General features: G+C 40.5%; 1 protein-coding gene across 2 annotated transcripts; it reads right to left on the reverse strand.

The window, feature by feature from the left end:
- Positions 1-11,373: 11,373 nt before the first annotated feature.
- Positions 11,374-16,355, reverse strand: sox19b (SRY-box transcription factor 19b). 2 transcript variants are annotated; one of them, XR_004932489.1, is made up of 3 exons: positions 15,288-16,355; positions 12,735-13,069; positions 11,374-12,169 (listed from the first exon to the last, which is right to left on the reverse strand). XR_004932489.1 is itself a non-coding variant. In XM_036146085.1 (2 exons), exons 1-2 carry the CDS (start codon positions 15,938-15,940, stop codon positions 12,808-12,810), a joined length of 915 nt encoding a protein of 304 aa, XP_036001978.1. In that variant the 5' UTR covers positions 15,941-16,355; the 3' UTR covers positions 12,049-12,807. The 2 variants fall into 2 exon arrangements, 1 of the variants encoding a protein (XP_036001978.1); XM_036146085.1 differs by having other exon boundaries at positions 12,049-13,069.
- Positions 16,356-16,861: the final 506 nt, after the last annotated feature.

The raw sequence follows: 16,861 nt of genomic DNA on the forward strand, positions 1-16,861 counted from the left end.
TCTCTGTATTTTACATAATTCAGTCTTGGATTACTCAAACTGATTTTTGCTCTGTGGTTACTGTGGTTGTGGAGGCTAAAAGTCTTCAGGTCCTCAAATGTTTTTCTAATTGTTTATTTTGGGTTTATTAATTCAAGTCTAAATATGCAGAGAAAACCCACATTTTATATTTAATCATGGCTTCCTTAAAAAGAAAAGGTAAGAATTTTACATTTTCATACATCTTCTGAGCCACAACATCAGCTCTAGGTCTGTTTATTTTGGATTTGATATAATGAACTCAAGCTGAAATGTTTCTATACACCAAAAAAAAAAAAAATAATAATAACGTACCGTTTCACACACTACTGGCATATAATCTCCGTAGACATGATGGGCAGTAAAGGAGGAAACTGTTAAAGGGTAAAGCAGTAGCAAGAGGAAGTGTTATTAATCGGAGCTGACTATCAGCAAAACCCAAATTCATTAAGGGTTTCCATTAATGTGCAAAGAAAAGATAAGGAAAGCAAACTAATTAGTTTGCATCTTAACGTGATTCATCAAACTCCTCTGATTAACTGAAGTCATTTTTATTGTGGCATCAAAACAAGGACAGTTCTGCATGTGAACAAGCTGATGCACTGCTTGGAATGGAGTGAAAAGGCTTCTGGTAGGATGAACAGCTCGAGGTGTGTGTACTTCTGTTTGCACCTGAGTGAGAACACATTTTTTGTATTTAACCCATCAAACTTTTGATGTAAAGTAAGGACTGCACTCTAAGTAAGACTGTTTGCTATCCCTTTTGTCCAAAACTGATAGTTTATATCTTTGCTGTTGGATCTGGCTGATATAATTTGTAAAGCTCCTGTGTAGTTCTTTTTTTTACTACCATTACTCCAGATGTGGAATTAATTAAATAACACATCTCACATGCTTTCCTATAAGCATGTACGTGTATTTTCATGATGCAGGATATGCTCCTTTCTATATCTCCTGCTGTCATGCCTAACTGGCAAATATAGTCATGTTCAGTAAATTAGAGTATGGGTTCCAAATTAGAGTATGTAACTAGTTGCTTTGTAATTTTTGTTGGAGGGGGTCCAATTGTTCAATATATGTATGTGTATTTTTAAAACTACTAAAATGACAAAAATGAAGTATTAAAAAAAACGACAGGGAACACCTCAAAGTCTGCTAAAGACAGGAGAGAGGGCTGGCAGAAAGTAGCAGACAAATTAAATGTGTAAGCAGGGCCAGATTTAGGAGGATGGGGGCCCCTGGGCTGGAGTCAGGATGGGGGCCCCTGGGCTAGAATATATATATATATATATATATATATATATATATATATATATATATATATATATATATATATATATATATATATATATATATATATATATATATGCCCTCTGAAGGATTTTTTACAGCCCCCGGTTCTCAATAAAAGCAGAGGTCGGTGCAAATGAACAATTTTCATCTTCTAGACCAAGGTTTTTACAGAGAACATCTTGAAAAATATGAAGAACAAAATACAGCTTTCCATTTATTGATGACACTTTTGCATTCAACTTCTTTGTAGGAACTCGAACCACAAACACAACCTACATTTACTCAAACGCAAACCAAATAAGAAAACAATACTCAACCCTGAAAAGTTTGAAACTTTGAGCCTGTCTTATAATGCAGACATGCACAATCTTTGTTTTGTATCTACACTCATTTAAATTTTACTTTCATTTAGCAGATAAACTTTAAAAAATACCAAGTTTGTTTTCAAAATTATTTTACAGCCCCAAAGTTGTTTTAACATAATATTAACCCTCATGTCAAAAAATTTGGACACCACTGCCTTAACCAGTAACACCAAGCCCTTTCAGTAATGAGTGAAAGGGTTATCAGACATTTAAGCCTTAGTCTGATATGAAATTTGAAAAGTTGGCCACTTTTCTGGATTTTTTTGCTGGAGGTTTCCCTTGACGCTCCTCCTCCCCAATGCGTAAGATGCGTCAAAAATGGACCAATAACAAGCAAGCATTCAAGATGGACGTTTGCCAGAACAAATGGCGTTCCGCGAGCGAGTTATTTTTAGAACGTGACGTCATATCATGTGGTACAAGTTGGGCAAATATGCGTTTTCCTCCACTCTTTCGCTGTACATTACCCTTGGTTTTACTCGGTATAACTACTGCTTTTTCCAAGTCTAAGACGTCTCCTAACCATGGTTTTTAAACATTGTTGTTATGGAACGTGCAACAGCGACTCGAGGTACGCTGATAGGCCGCATATGAAGGATGTTAAAGCCGCAAGCGGCGTTGATCGGCCCTCGCAGCCAAGCGCCGCTGCGGTGCCGGCCGGCGGGCACTATCCATTCACATGAATAGAAAACATCCTTCGGGGCCCCGGGCTGCAGCCCCGGTAAGCCCCTGCTAAAATCCGGCCCAGTGTGTAAGTACTATCCATGGTAGATGTTTCTATCACTTTCTATAGTATGTATTTTTGCAGTTTAATAATTTCATATTTACTTTGTTCTTTAATGTCAGAGCCTCCACGAGAGCCACTAAAACATGGGGACAAGTAAAAGTGAAGTACAAGGATATCCTACAAAATGGTAGCCTTTAATTATTATACTTTATTTTAAAAGGGCACTTTTTCCTCTTTTTAAAAGCCACTGTTAAATCAGGTTTGTCTGTTTAAACAGCCACCAAGAAAGATCTCTCTAGAATTACACTGTCGCGCTGCGCTAAAGGATCCTGTTAATTGCAATACGCGATTAATTCGAAAAGCTCTGCAAATTATTCTTGCACCTTCCACAACAGGTTGCTGTCGTAAAAACGGACAAGACATGGATACGACAGACTTCCCTATCTCCTTCGCTTATACAGCTGCGATCTAATCCTGTTTACATGAAATAAGCCTGCTCACAAGCAGACTTAAGCTTGCGCACATGTTGCTATGACAGCAAGTCCAAGATGACTTTCGAAGAACCAAACGATTCAAGTTCATGCCAAATCGTCAACAATCAAATCCAGCTAACTGAGTTAGCGACGCCCCTGGGGCCCGTTCTTCGTACGTCTCTTAAAACATCCGAGATCAAATGAGACATCCAAGATAATTTCATCCGGCTAACCATGATCCGACTAATTGGGTTCTTCGAACACACCTGTTGTTTATGATTAGTATGGCTGGATTGAGTTATCTGAGATAACTCCCAGCCCTGGGGACAAATAAAAGTGAAATACAAGAATATTCTACAAAATGGTAGCCTTTAATTATTATACTTTATTTTAAAAAGCCACTTGTTATGGCAACAGATCCAATATTGGTGTCATTCCTCCGTTTTTCTCCTTTTTTCCTCCCGCAGCCCTTCCAACCCTGACGTTCCGATCTTCGTCTGTGGCTCACTTTGTGAGCATTTTATTTGTGAGCATTTAAACATCTTTAAATGCGTATTGTTTCCCGACTGTTCTGCATGTGGGCCAAACACCTTAAAACCATGACAATATTGTATTACATTTTCTCTCCATTTGTAGACATGTGTATAATTTGGATATAGTTTTTTTGGGAGGTCTTCCGTTGCTAGAATCTAATAGGATTTTAAGTATACCTGTCTCGTCCTCCTCCAAAGATTCTATACTTTTGTTGTAATGGTCTCTTAGCTGAAGGTATCTAAAAAAAAAAATCGAATTTTTTCAGGTTATAGTTATCTTGAAGTTGTTTAAAACCTTTTAATTCACTATTGCTTGTAATCTTTCAGTAACTTGTTAGACCTTTTCGTGACCACTGTGTAAATCTCTTATCCATTCTTGCAGGGAGAAAATCTCTATCATAAGCAGGCCATCTTAAAATTCGGGCACTTCTAGCAATCTTTAGTTGCTTTAATATTTTATGTCATATGTCCAATGGTACTTTTAGCCATAAGGATATTGGGTCAGAATCAATATGTTTTTTAATAAGGGAATGATCTCCTAGCCAGGATTGTAGAGGTATATCACTGTAAGACAAATCTATCTCTTTCCATTTAGCTTCACATGTTGGGTCACGCCAAACACCTAACACTCTCATCTGCGCTGCTCTGTAATAATCCTCTAGGTGTGGTAAAGTGCCGAATGTCTTGAGTAAAGAAAGATTAGGTAGGCTGACTTCCGGGTTAGTTAGCGTTACGAGCACATCGTCAGCATAGAGGCATATCTTGTGCATTGTGCCTTAAATGGCTACACCCATAATGTTCTCTGATGGCCTGCGCTAGAGGCTCAATAAAAAGCACAAACAATGTGGTACTGAGGGGGCAGCCTTGGCGACCGCCCCTTCCTAATTGTATTTTATCTGATAAATCCCCATTAATGTTAATCCTAGCAGAGACCGAAGACAACCTATAATTTGATTATTAAAGTCAAATCTTTCCAAAGCCAAATAAAGATAGTTCCAACACACCGAGTCAAACGCCTTTTCTGCATCTAAACTGACAGCTATCGATTCTGTGTTTTTCATTCAATCTATGAGGTGAAGAGCCCGTTTCACGTTGTCATGGGTTTGCCTGTTGTGAACAAAACCGGTCTGATCTGTGTCTGTAATTTCTGGGATTATAAATTCCAGTCCTTTAGCCAGTATTGTTGCAAATATCCTGTAATCAATGTTTAAAACTGATATTGGACTGTATGAACCACATTCTGTTTTATCTTTATCTGGCTTAGGAATCACTGAGATCACTGCTCTTCTCCAAGATGGTCGTGTTTCCCCTCCAGAAAGTACATGATTAAAGTAGTCCTTAAGCAGTGGAGTGAATCATTTTCGGAAGTGTTTATACCACTCCACCGGGAAGCCGTCCTCACCTGCCATCTAATTCCCTTTCATTTTTGAAAATGCGTTATTAATCTCCTCCTCAGTTATTTGTTGTGTTAGTCTTTTATTTTGATCTGTTCCTATCGATGACAAATCCAGTGAGGCAAGAAATGCTCTCACTAAGGACGTGTCAGCTGCATGAGGCTGTGTATAATTGAGTAGTATAATTCAAAAGATTTTTTAATGTCTCTTAGAGAATGGTATGTTTTTTCATCTGTTGGATTTTTTATTTTCTGTATAAATCTATGAGTTTGTTGTTTACGTACTCTCTAGGCAAGAAATTTGGTGGTTCCTAGAGTCTCTAAAAGTAGAATGGGAGGCAGATCCTTTAGCTATCAGGCTCCCCTCCTGTGGAACCAACTTCCAGTTTTGGTACGTGAGGCAGACACCCTGTTTACTTTTAAGACTAGGCTTAAAACGTTCCTTTTTGACTTCTTATAGTTAGAGTGGCTTAGCTTACGCTGAGCTATCTCTGTAGTTATGCTGCTATAGGCTTAGGCTGCTGGATGAATTCAGGGTCTATTTTTCTCCTTCTGTTCTCCAATTTGCATTGTTTGTTATTTCAACTTTTAACTTGTTCTCTGTTGGTTTCTTTTCATAGTAGGTACACCTGGTCTAGCGTTCTGTTAGCTGTGACATCATCCAGTGGAGGCAGGCCATCCGCAATTACCATATAACATAGAAAGGATTCCTGGATCAACGTGTGTTTCTGTGTCTCTGCTCTGTCTTCTCTAACCCCCAGTCGGTCGAACCAGATGACCGTTCACACTGAGCCTGGTTCTGCTGGAAGTTTTTCCTCACTGTTAAAGGGAAGTTTTCCTCTCCACTGTCACTTCATACATGCTCAGTATGAGGGATTGCTGCAAAAACAATGACCAATCCAGACAGTCCACTGTGGTTCTATGCTTTTTTTAATGTGGAGGGAATGTTGCTTGCCAAGACTCTGCTGGTTGTCCTTAGATAGGAAACTTTACCAATCTGTATTATTTGATTAAATTTGACTTCGTAAAGTGCCTTGAAATGACGTGTTATGAATTGCCGCTACATAAATAAAATTGAATTAAAGGGAGGTCACACCTGGTTTAGGGGAAAATTACTTACTCCATATAAATAGATGGAGGATGGGTGGATGGATGTAATTCTGCCGAAGCCAGGCTAATTGGTTCTGATTGTCTGTACTCAAATATTTACCTAACACCACATCTGATGAGGATACTAAAAGTCCTAACAGATTTTTGCATGACGGTTTTCTGAATAGCAGATGTAAAGAATTAATCGCATCCAGTTTTGGTTTTCCCAGTTCTCATGCATGCCACATTTGTGACATCCTCGCCGTCCATTAATTATCTGCAAAAGCTGGATTAATTATCCAGCTTTTCCTGCATCTGTAATCCCATGACCTTTAATAGTACTATTTCAAGGTTATCTGGAATTGGACCCTGTAATTCACATGACACTGAATGAACATTTAAAAGTTTTATTAAAGAAGTTGATGTAGCCAGTCCAGGAAACTTCTGGAACTGGCAGCACTTAATAGGATCCAAAACAGACACTGCTTCCAATGCAGGGTGTTCCTTCCAGAAGTAGTCAGATGACACACAGGAACAGTAACACAGTGCAGGATCATCAGTTGGAGGCAAACAAAGGCATTAGTAGGGGAATCCTCCAGAGTGCAGTCCAGGGTCCAGAAATCCAGGGTCAGTCCAGCAGGCAGGTGCATTTGAGGGCTAAGCAAAGAGGCAGAGTCGGGCAACAGGCATAGGTCGATGTCCAGAATCTGAGAACCAACAAGTGAGTCCAACAAGGTCAAGGCAAAACAGGCATAAATCCAAACAACAAACATGGTTATTCACAGGATGGTCTACTCACACTAGGGTTTTCGAGAATCTGGCACTAAAGCACAGGAGAAGGCCGGCTTAAATAGTGCCACCCACAGGTGAAGCTGAGACAATAATCAGGGCAGTAGCAGGTGCTTGCCATTAGGAGAACCTGCTGGAACAATCCAGAGCGGCAACAGAAGCCAACTGCAGGAACAGAAACACAGAAGCAGCTGTGTACATGACAACTCTAAATATTCGTGTCTTTTTAAGTAAAAAGTATTTCAAATTCATCTTCTCCTCCTGCACGCCGGAGTGTTAATTTAAGATGGAAAACAAGAATTGCTTGTGAATAATGAGCTTTAAAGGAAAAAAGCTCACATCCAAATCCATTTACTTCAGACAGGTTATAACTGGATTGTGTCTTCGGTTTGCTCTTTAAAATCTTGTTGGCGACTACAACCCTGTCCAACACACAAACCTCTCCCAAACACTGAGAATGACCACAGCTCTTTGTGGACTCCCAAGTTACTCTCAGCAGATCCATGGCAACCACTTGTTGAAGCTTCACTGCTTGTTGCTGGGTAATGCGATGTACTGGAGCAGAAAATCCTTCCATTGAGACCCTCTCTGCCTCCTTCTGCTCTCACCCTTCTCCTTGCCTCATCCCTACCCTCCCACTGACCACTGTCAAAACAACCTGAGTTTGTGTTCTCCTTCTGTGAAACACTGCAAGAAATACACTTCATAGGATTTCCCCTGTCTTGTTGTTTCTCTGCACTATCGACACTAAGAATGATGTAAAGCTGAAAAATATGCCCTACCTTCATTGGATTCCATTAGAGAGGAAAGAAGTGATAATAATAGAAAATGGTAACTTTTCAAAAGACCCCTTTTAAAACATTTAGCTCCAAACAGTCTCTTTTTCATGGTAAAAATGGTCTCATCTTTGAGCTATGGATTGACGTTGCCACAAGTTTACACACCAAGGTCTCCAAATCAATGCTACTCTTTTATTCCGCCAGCCTCCTGTTCTTTGAGATTTGTGTTTTTCTGAAATAATTTGTGGATCTTCAATATTTCTATTGTTTGTGTGCATATTTAATTTTAAGACTTTAAACTATTTACACTGAACTATTTAGCTGAAATGGTTCTAATTCAGCTAACAGCATCCAGGAATAAACAGATTGCGTCTGGACTCATGAAAATCTGTCCACGGTTTATTGGGCTAGGGGTTCCATAAACATTCAGAATATCTCCTACACATCAGGAAGTCTTCCATGGAGTTATTCCTGCTTTCAAGCTCGTCACAAATCCTGCTGGTTTTCCAAACTGAAAATGGAGTAAGTCTGTTAGTGTTGGGCACCGCTCCCAACACTTTTGGATTCTGACAAATAACCAATATATACCATAAACACACGTTTATTTTGAAACATATTTCTGAGTTCAGTCCATTTTATTTGGATAGCAGATATTTGGTCAAACATAATTAAGAATGTCTAGCTGAGCAGAAACAGCTGAACATGCAGTTTTCCCTCTGGTTCCAGGTTTGGAGCTTACTGCTCCTCACACTTTAGTGAGCCCTTGGTTATTAGATTGAACCCAAAACTGTCTTTTCTGGCATTATGGGAAATTTTGAATGTGTTTGGAGTCTATTTGCAGCTGCCTGTACACAGTAATCATGTTTTAATGTAGTAGATCTTTATTAGAGGAGATGATACAGCCAGAGACAGGGTTTTGACAGCTGCAGGTTCTCTGAGGAACGTTGGCTGGCTCCCTCTGTGTCCTCGGCATCTGTTTGTGGCTCCTTCCTCCCTGCTACTGATCCCCATGCCCTCCGTTTTTCTCCTCTCCCCTCCCCTTGGTGACCGATTAGCCGGTGTGGGGTTCCCTCCTATTTCCATGAGAAAGGCGACGGTCGGTGAAAGGGTTAAGCCCGAGGATGCAGCCCCCCAGAAAGCAGGCCTAATTTTCTGCTCGGTGGGGGAGTGAGTGAAGCTGGGAGAGGGAACAAAGATGCCCAGGGGAGGAGCAGAGACTCCAGCTTTACTATATGCACCTGCGGCCTGAAAAGCCACAGACAATGCGCCTCTGAAACGGCCAATTACGGACAGTTTTCTAAGGAGAGTCTTGGAGGAGGAGGACGGCTGCTGAAAGGGAAAGGGAGGGCAAAGAGGAAAGTGAATTTTAAAACAGGTTAAAGATAAGAAAGTAAATAATCACTGGAGACACTATAAGACCCCCTCCCCTTCAGATTTCCCCTCCCATGTTCTCTTGTTAGAGAAATGTCGGCTTTGCTTGGGAAGATCCGTGAGAGCTACAGGCAGAATGAATGAAAGTTAGCCAGTCTGACCTGCGCAACCAGCTTCTCCACCTCAGCCTAATGCAACCTCAGAGCAGCCAAGACTGGAGCTACATCCCATAATTATTCCACCTTAGTTCATTGTACTGAGTATCTAGATTCCAGTCAGACTAATTCTCCGTTGGTTTATAGTTTCGTGTCATTTTCCACTGTTTTCCTACCAGTCCTCTACTTTGTCTGATTCAGCTAAAAACATTATTTTGACTTTGTCATGTTTACCACACAGGAAATTTGTCTGAGTAAAATGTACTCAAATTGAAAAACAATTTTCGAGAGGGACCAAATGTTACCTGTTTTTGAGTAAAATTTCTTCAATTTGAGTAAATTTTACTAAGACAAAAATCCCACTAATTTTTGTGGAGAAATCAAATCAGGAACCTGTCATGAGCATCTGACCTGATATTTAATATCCAGATGGACCTGAAAGCATTGACAGGGGGCATTTTCCTCCCATACATAAAACTAACATTCGCCTTAATAGGCTGTCAGCGTTAATGTTTTAATATGAAAGAATAAAATCCATCTGGTTCTTACCAGTTCTTTAAACAGGATAAATATAACCTGAACTGAAAAAAAAAATACTTCATTAATATCACAAAACTAAGAAAATGTAGTGTGTGGAAATCTTTGTGGACCCGTACAGCGTCCACTGAATCATGATTGAAGCAGTACAAAAAGAAGCGGTCCAACAAAAGTGTAAATTCTGATGGTTTTGAAGTGTTTTAACACTGTTAAAATAGGATATCAGCTATGACCTTTGCTTCCCATTGGTCTGCAAAGGGTTAATGGGCCTCTTTCAAACTATCATTCCTGACAAAAAACACTAACCTAACTAGTCACATTTGGACATACTGTGCTACACATAAAAATTAGTAGTGGTGTAGTAAATCAAGTGGCAAACTTAGGCCAAGAAAGTGTAGTAGAGGAACCAGAGAGCATAAATTGTGCAATCACAAATGAAGAGTTGGTGTTATCAGGTAGTTGCCAGACAATCTGGTATCTTGTGTTCTAAAATAAGTGGTAAACGGCATATTGTTGCAGTAGTTCTGTTATATTACAGTTTTTTTTTTTAAGCTTCTTTCCAGTTTTTTAATTTGAGATTTTCATTAAGGTTTAGATTTTGTGCTGTTTGAAGGGTTTCTGCAGTTATCACTTCTGGCCTGTTTTGTGCTGTCGTAACGACTAGAGTTCTTTACAAGCGGGAGGAGCTAACTGACATTTCAAAGCATCAAAACACTATTGCCATCAAGGAGAAGTGGAGGGGAATAAATACCTAGTGTTCATCTAGACAACAGACTGGGCAGGAAATGCAACAGTGATGTTTCCAAGAATAGACATAGCTGACTGTATTTCTTGAGGAAGCCAAGATCCTTCAGTGTTACAAGATGTTGCTGCTCAATTTTAATAGGTCTGTCATGGAGAATGCAATCTCTTCTGTCATCTATTCGGGTAACAGTATCAGAGCCATGGGTTGAAATAAAAATCTAAACAGGCAGTGGAAGGCTGGATAAGTTCTGGGGACTGCGTTGGAAGATGGTACAAAAAAAATTCTTTGTAAAATGTATATATTTGACCACCCTGACCCTCCTTTTCATAAGATTGCCATTCAACAGATCCAGACCATCCATAAATATTCTAAAAAAATAAAAAAATAAAAATTGTATGACAAATTTCCCTCTCTTCATAATGTTCAAATTTGACAGTAATAAATGAAAACAATAGCTGCACTATGACTGGGTGGCTGTGGCCATGGGTTTCAACATTAGGCCATTGAGACACCTTTATATTCTTAATGGTGGGACATGGTTCAAGTACCTGGTTTAACTTGACTCATTTGTATAACTGACGATGGGTAGCTCTGTAGAACCACCATGTAGAACATGCATTTATTCTAGATTCATAGTCACTGTTCTATGTGGGTACTAAACTGCCTCCAAACTGGACCATTGGTAACAACCCATGCACTTTGTTGGCTCAGTAAGGTTGGAGTTCCTTATAGACCAAAGATGTCTTTGAACTTCTAAAGAATCAAAGTCCTCTCATTAACTTTGCTGTGGACTTTTCCATAAACAGCTTCCATTTTAATTCAGTAACTAAAGTAAGTAAAGTCAGCATGAGATTTAAGACAACAGAAAACCTCCATAGCTTACACTTTAAGCCTATGGTAAGGTTTAGATTTTCTGCTCATTAGAAAATTAAATCAGCAACATCTTGCTTCAAACTGCTCAGGTCATTTAGAAAATTATTTTTTCAAATTAGTGCAAATGACCCATCTTTTATAAGATTAGAATTCAAATTTCAGACAAACATTCTGTAACAACATGACTATTACCTTAATTTCAGTTCTGGGGGGAAAAAAAATAAAACTTTAAGTGTGGCATAAGAGTTTTAATCAAAAAGCAATCAACACTCTGCAGTAGAGCCTAAAAATATAGACAATATTTACAGCAACAGTATTTCCCATGACTCTACAATGTGCAGCATTTGCAGACACATTTCCTCTAGAAAGTATTCAGTACAAAAGTTACATTTTTATATACACTTGGGTAATAATGTAAACATTCACATATTAGTGTAATAGAAGTGACTTTCAAACACTTTTGGTATTCATTTCCAGTGCTTGCTTGGTCTGCAGTGGAAGTGTTTTAATCACATTCAGCATTCTATCCTGCAAGCTTTAACAGAACGTAGAGCTACCAGAAAACAGCCTCAACTTTATAGAGAGGTTTGGAACAAAAAGACAACTGATTTTTTTTTTTATTGGGGGGGGGGGGGGTATATCCGGCCACTTGTCCCAACTAACAGACCCATGGTAGTGGCAAAGTTTTTAACTCCAGCCCAGAGGAGAATGACAACACAATGGCAGAACAATGCAGTTGGTTATTTACATGCAAAGATTAAATCTAAAAACTAATATCAGCAAACAAAAATCATAAATGCAGAAAATAATGGTACATCTTGTCAAAACCAAAACTGGAATCTGGTGATTTGATGTGAACAAGGACCTCCTCCATATGGGGATCTTTCCACTACATTTTGAAGAAAAAAAAAAAAAAAAAAAAAAAAAAGGTTTGAACACATAGTGTTCCTTTTGTTTCCTGTAGATGCAGCACTGATTGTCCTAGTGGTGGTTTGCGCACCTGCACACAGGATTTCAACTGGGAAATATCTAAGGGAGAACAAAAAAAGGTAAAAAGGCAAAATCCAGAGCAAAAACTTAAAACAGTTCCAAAGCTGTGCATTTTCTTTTTTGTATCTGCAGCTGAATCATCATCACCATAGACCAAATAACAGCTACTGAGTAAACAAAGGCATTTGATGGACATGAGCTGAAAGCTTGCCTCCGTTTGTGCTTTTTTTATTATTACTACTCCGTAGATAAACAGTGGTCAGCTACACTTATTACAATGGGTTTCCCAGCAGCTCTATAGCCCAGAATATCCTACCACAAAGAGCCATAAAGACCACAAAGGCTGGAAGGAGTTGGACTGTGCATCATGTACCAGGGAACTGAAAATGGAAACCATGAAACCCACATGCAATTGCAGGAGGCCATTTATCTTGTTAATTCAGTAAGGAACTGTATGAGCAGGTAATTTTTCTGTTAAGAAACTGGAACACAAGCTGAAGATTTTAAAAAGGCCATTTAAAAAAAAAAAAAAAAAAAAAAAAAAAAAGGGATAAAATATGCACCAGCTACAATTTTTGTTGTTCATGCCTGCATTACTCCTCACCTCAATTTTCCTGTTCAAGCCCCTGTGCATTGGTTCTTATTCCCATTCCCACCCCAGGATTCCCACTCCTGTCCTAGATGTGCGTAAGTGGGACCGTTCCACCGAGGTAGTGTTGCTGGACGCTGGTGTAGCTCCTCTGTGCAGATGCAGGATCTGAGGAGTCCCCTCCGGGTCCGGGAATGTACATGCTGATCATGTCCCTGAGATCACCTTGCAAAGGTCCTCGGTGGTGGTTTGGTGTTCCCGTTGAGGGCGAATGGGACACTGGTTCCGCTTTCACCATGGGCATATTGACAGGGCTCAGCTGCTGTGGGCTGTTGCTGTATGACATGGGACTGTGGATAAAGAAAACAGCACAAATTAAACCCACACACCGACTACATGGATCAGCACTAGAACAAGTTTGAGAATCTCTGGACCTGGACCACTGTGGGCTAGGAGCACCATACTACATCATTTGGCAGCAATGACTGGTGCCAAATCACAAAATGCAGAACCTCGAGGGCTTTGGATGACAATTTCATTCCAGATAAACAAGAGTGGAACTTTGTATAACTGGATATAGCTACTTTGACATTAAAATTTTAAATACATCTGAACCCTGGACCACTTTACATCCTACAAATCATTGTTCTAATTTCACCAACTTTAAATTCTTTATATACAAATTCATAAGTTTATAACTTCCATTATATTACTGGAAATTAGTTTGCCTGGAAAAATTGATATTTTCATTTTGTAGAACAGTGCAGAAGCTGAAAAGGAAATTCCGGTTCAGAATGTGCAATAGTACCAAACATGTCAGGAACAAGTTACCTAAGGCCATCCTTCCTTAAAATAGAACATTGTCACTAGCGTTTGCATGTTAAGGCAAGGATTATGTTTAGTTTCTAACACACCCAACAAACTGCAGGTCTTCATTCCACATGTCTTTCTAAACAGGATTTAACCAGATTAAACAAACACTTATTAAAATGCCAACAAGCCCACAAATTTTATTTACAAGATTTAAAAATTAACAGCATCATGCATCCCATCTAGCCCATTTGAAAGATGCAATAGATTTCCCCCCCCCCCACCATTTGTTTTTAAAGGAGGCATCTTATGCATTTCCAAGTACTGTAGAAAGTGCAAAGCTCTTTCTGTACAATTATCACTGAAGACAGCTGCCAATAGGCACCTAAATTCAGTGTTGAGCCATCTTACGTGCACCACACATATGGAATTGTGTTTCTTTTATGGTAAACGCCGTTTAATAAATAGGCACAGATCACGAATATTCTACACCTCAGAAATCAGTTGCAGAGAGTGCTCTGTTGGGTCCCCTTTATCTCTGGTGGTTGAGTTCACAAAAGATTGTCCATGTGTCATAGTCTGTGTATAAAACTAGTTTTCAAATATGAAACAGGCCCTTGTAGAATTATCAAGGGGGGGGGGGGGGCACTCCATTTTCTTCAAAGCCAAATGCTCATCTTCTGTAGATAAGACACTGATACCCTAAAAGCCAAGTCTCATGCTTGGAGAGAACAAGTGCTCTTGATTAAACTCTGATCGCTCATATTTTGGGCAACACTTAAATATGGGAAAGACTTGTTGGGCATCAGGAATTTGTAAATGTTAGAAAGCAACTTAAAAATTTCAGGGAAACGAAATGTTGCAAACTGCAGAGTGCTGCAATTCTGCAATTAATTACTTAAAAAAAAAAGTATTCATAATTAGACTGCTGAAACGGTGTACCACTAAAATGTTGGATTGAAATTTTGTATTTTTCCTAAATTCCCAGTCTGTGTAGTTGAAGTTTAAACTCGCAGAAAACCCATCTGGTCAACTAGGCCAATGGTCTCAGAAATTGTGGGTGGCCCCACACTGACTAGCGCTGCCTGTAATCGAGTCCTCTTGATCAACATTCCAAGCAAGACGGTCCCAACCCAAAATCAGAGCCACTGGCATAACAAGTAGGCAACAGACCAAACCCTGTTCCAAACCCTCCTCAGGGAACTTAGCAGTCATAACCTGACTGGCCATCGCCTGCATCCATTAACATTCAACTGCATCAGGCTCAAAGCGTCTGACAATGCGTTAACATTGGTTTACATCCAATTTAAGCTATATTCGAACGACCCAAAGACCTGAAACTATAAAATGAGTGGATTTGATGTCTCAGACATTAAAGTCACGTCTGCACAGAAAGTGCAGACATGTGGAACTGTTGATAACCTGCTCTGTACTGGGATAATTTAACAGCCTTCAGGTAGCAGGAAACTAGTTCAATGCTGATAACCAAGACTGCGCTGGTCATCAGTAACACTCGTTTATGTGTTCAGTATACGAGAGATTTTCCATTGGCATTTGTTGCGCTTTGGGTGCGTACAAAAGCCAGACTGGTTTTATTTAAACTCGTTTAGACCTTAGAGGCTATAAACTGGTAGTTCACGGTAGTGTTTCAGATTTCACCGTCAACGCGAAGTCATTCATCCATGCAGCAGGAGCGTGTTAACAAGCCATTTCTCTGAAAGCTCCTAACTATCCACACCGAGGCAGAGGCGCACCCACCTGTAGGAGTTGGCTCCGCTCATATACGTCTGTGCCGCCGTCATCGCGGGCGGGTACTGGAGAGCCGACAGGTCATACCGGTGCAGCTGCTGCGTGTAGCTGAGAGCCTCGCTCTGCATGCCGGTGTAGCCTCCTGTAGGAGCCCATCCGTAGCCATCCATCCTGGGACTGCCGCCTTGGTTCTGGACTGCTGCCGTCAGTAAGTTCCCGGCTGACAGCGGATACTTTCCCACCTGCGCGTCCTTCTTGAGCAGCGGCTTGTTTTTGCGGCGGGGCTTGTACTTGTAGTCAGGGTACTCTTTCATGTGGACAGCCCGGAGTCGCTTGGCTTCATCGATGAACGGCCGCTTCTCAGCGTCGGTCAAAAGTTTCCACTCAGCGCCCAGCCTCTTACTGATCTCGGAGTTGTGCATTTTGGGATTCTCCTGAGCCATCTTTCGCCTCTGTCCTCTTGACCAAACCATAAAAGCGTTCATGGGTCTCTTGACTTTATCCATGGGGTCGGCTCCAGGCGCGCACGCCGTTTTCGGGAGAGAGTTCCCACTGGTCCCAATACTCCCGCTGAGGCTGCCGGTGATCGGCGACATCCCAGGGGGCTGATGAGTCTGCGGCGGGCCGTTTGGCTTCAGCTCGTGTTCCATCAAGCTGTACATGTTGGCCAGATGTGTTGAAGACGACTTACAGTCAGTGAATTCCAGCCGCGAACCCGGTGGCTTTAAGCTTGGCTTCCCAGCAGGTAAAACCGGGAGCGCCGGGTGATTTGAATTAAGTTGCTAATTACCCACGTCACACCCGGGAAACAAACAAGATCAGCGAGATACACCTATTTTCCTTGTGATGTGGTTGGGGTTGTCATTACTTCTCTGCTTAAATATTGTACGGTTTGTCTAAATGTAACCAGTATAAAGTCCACGTCCAGCGGCTGTGAGTGCATTTGTCAAAGGGCCCCCACATCCCACACTGAAGCAACTCATCTGTCCCTGAGCTCGAACAGAACAACTCTGTGCTCCTGCATACGAGCGGGAGCCAATGGGAAAGCGAAAACTCCAGAGGGCCATTTGAATGTGAATAGCTTCCGACGCTGTAGACACTTGTTGATGACGGAGTTGGGAAAGGGGCTGCTCCACAAAACAGGAGCCAGTCTAGTTTCATAGGGGGGCCCAGAGTGTAACTTGCAGATGTCTCTCCAAATTGTCCATCCTCCGTACTGAATGACACATGGGGAGGGGAGATCAAGAAATCATTGTCTTTCTTTTACTTTATTACCTAAAACAATACTTTTTATTTTTATCTTTATTTTAGTTGTACTTTCTGTATTGACCAAGGCAAGGCAAGTTGATTTCAGTAACAAGACAACTGAAAGTGCTGTACATGAACAGAACATAAGAAAACAAAACAGAGGAAAGCACATTCCAGTAGAATCAAGAGAAGTTAGACTACAAACTAAATCCAATGAAGTTTTAGTTAACTGCAACAGTTGAAACTGAACATTAACATTCAAAGACAACTTTACAAAAAAAGTTTCACCTTGATTTAAAGAACTCAGGGGTTCAGTACTTTTACAGTACTCTGGG

Source organism: Fundulus heteroclitus, chromosome 14, assembly GCF_011125445.2.
Source record: "Fundulus heteroclitus isolate FHET01 chromosome 14, MU-UCD_Fhet_4.1, whole genome shotgun sequence".
Taxonomy (NCBI): Eukaryota; Metazoa; Chordata; class Actinopteri; order Cyprinodontiformes; family Fundulidae; genus Fundulus; species Fundulus heteroclitus.

Bases quoted from the DNA above. Each gene is read 5' to 3' on its own strand.
- sox19b (XM_036146085.1), bottom strand. From the start codon at position 15,940: ATGTACAGCTTGATGGAACACGAGCTGAAGCCAAACGGCCCGCCGCAG. The intron at 13,070-15,287 runs GTGGGTGCGCCT...CTTTATCCACAG, and splicing joins AGCGGAGCCAACTCCTACAG to TCCCATGTCATACAGCAACA.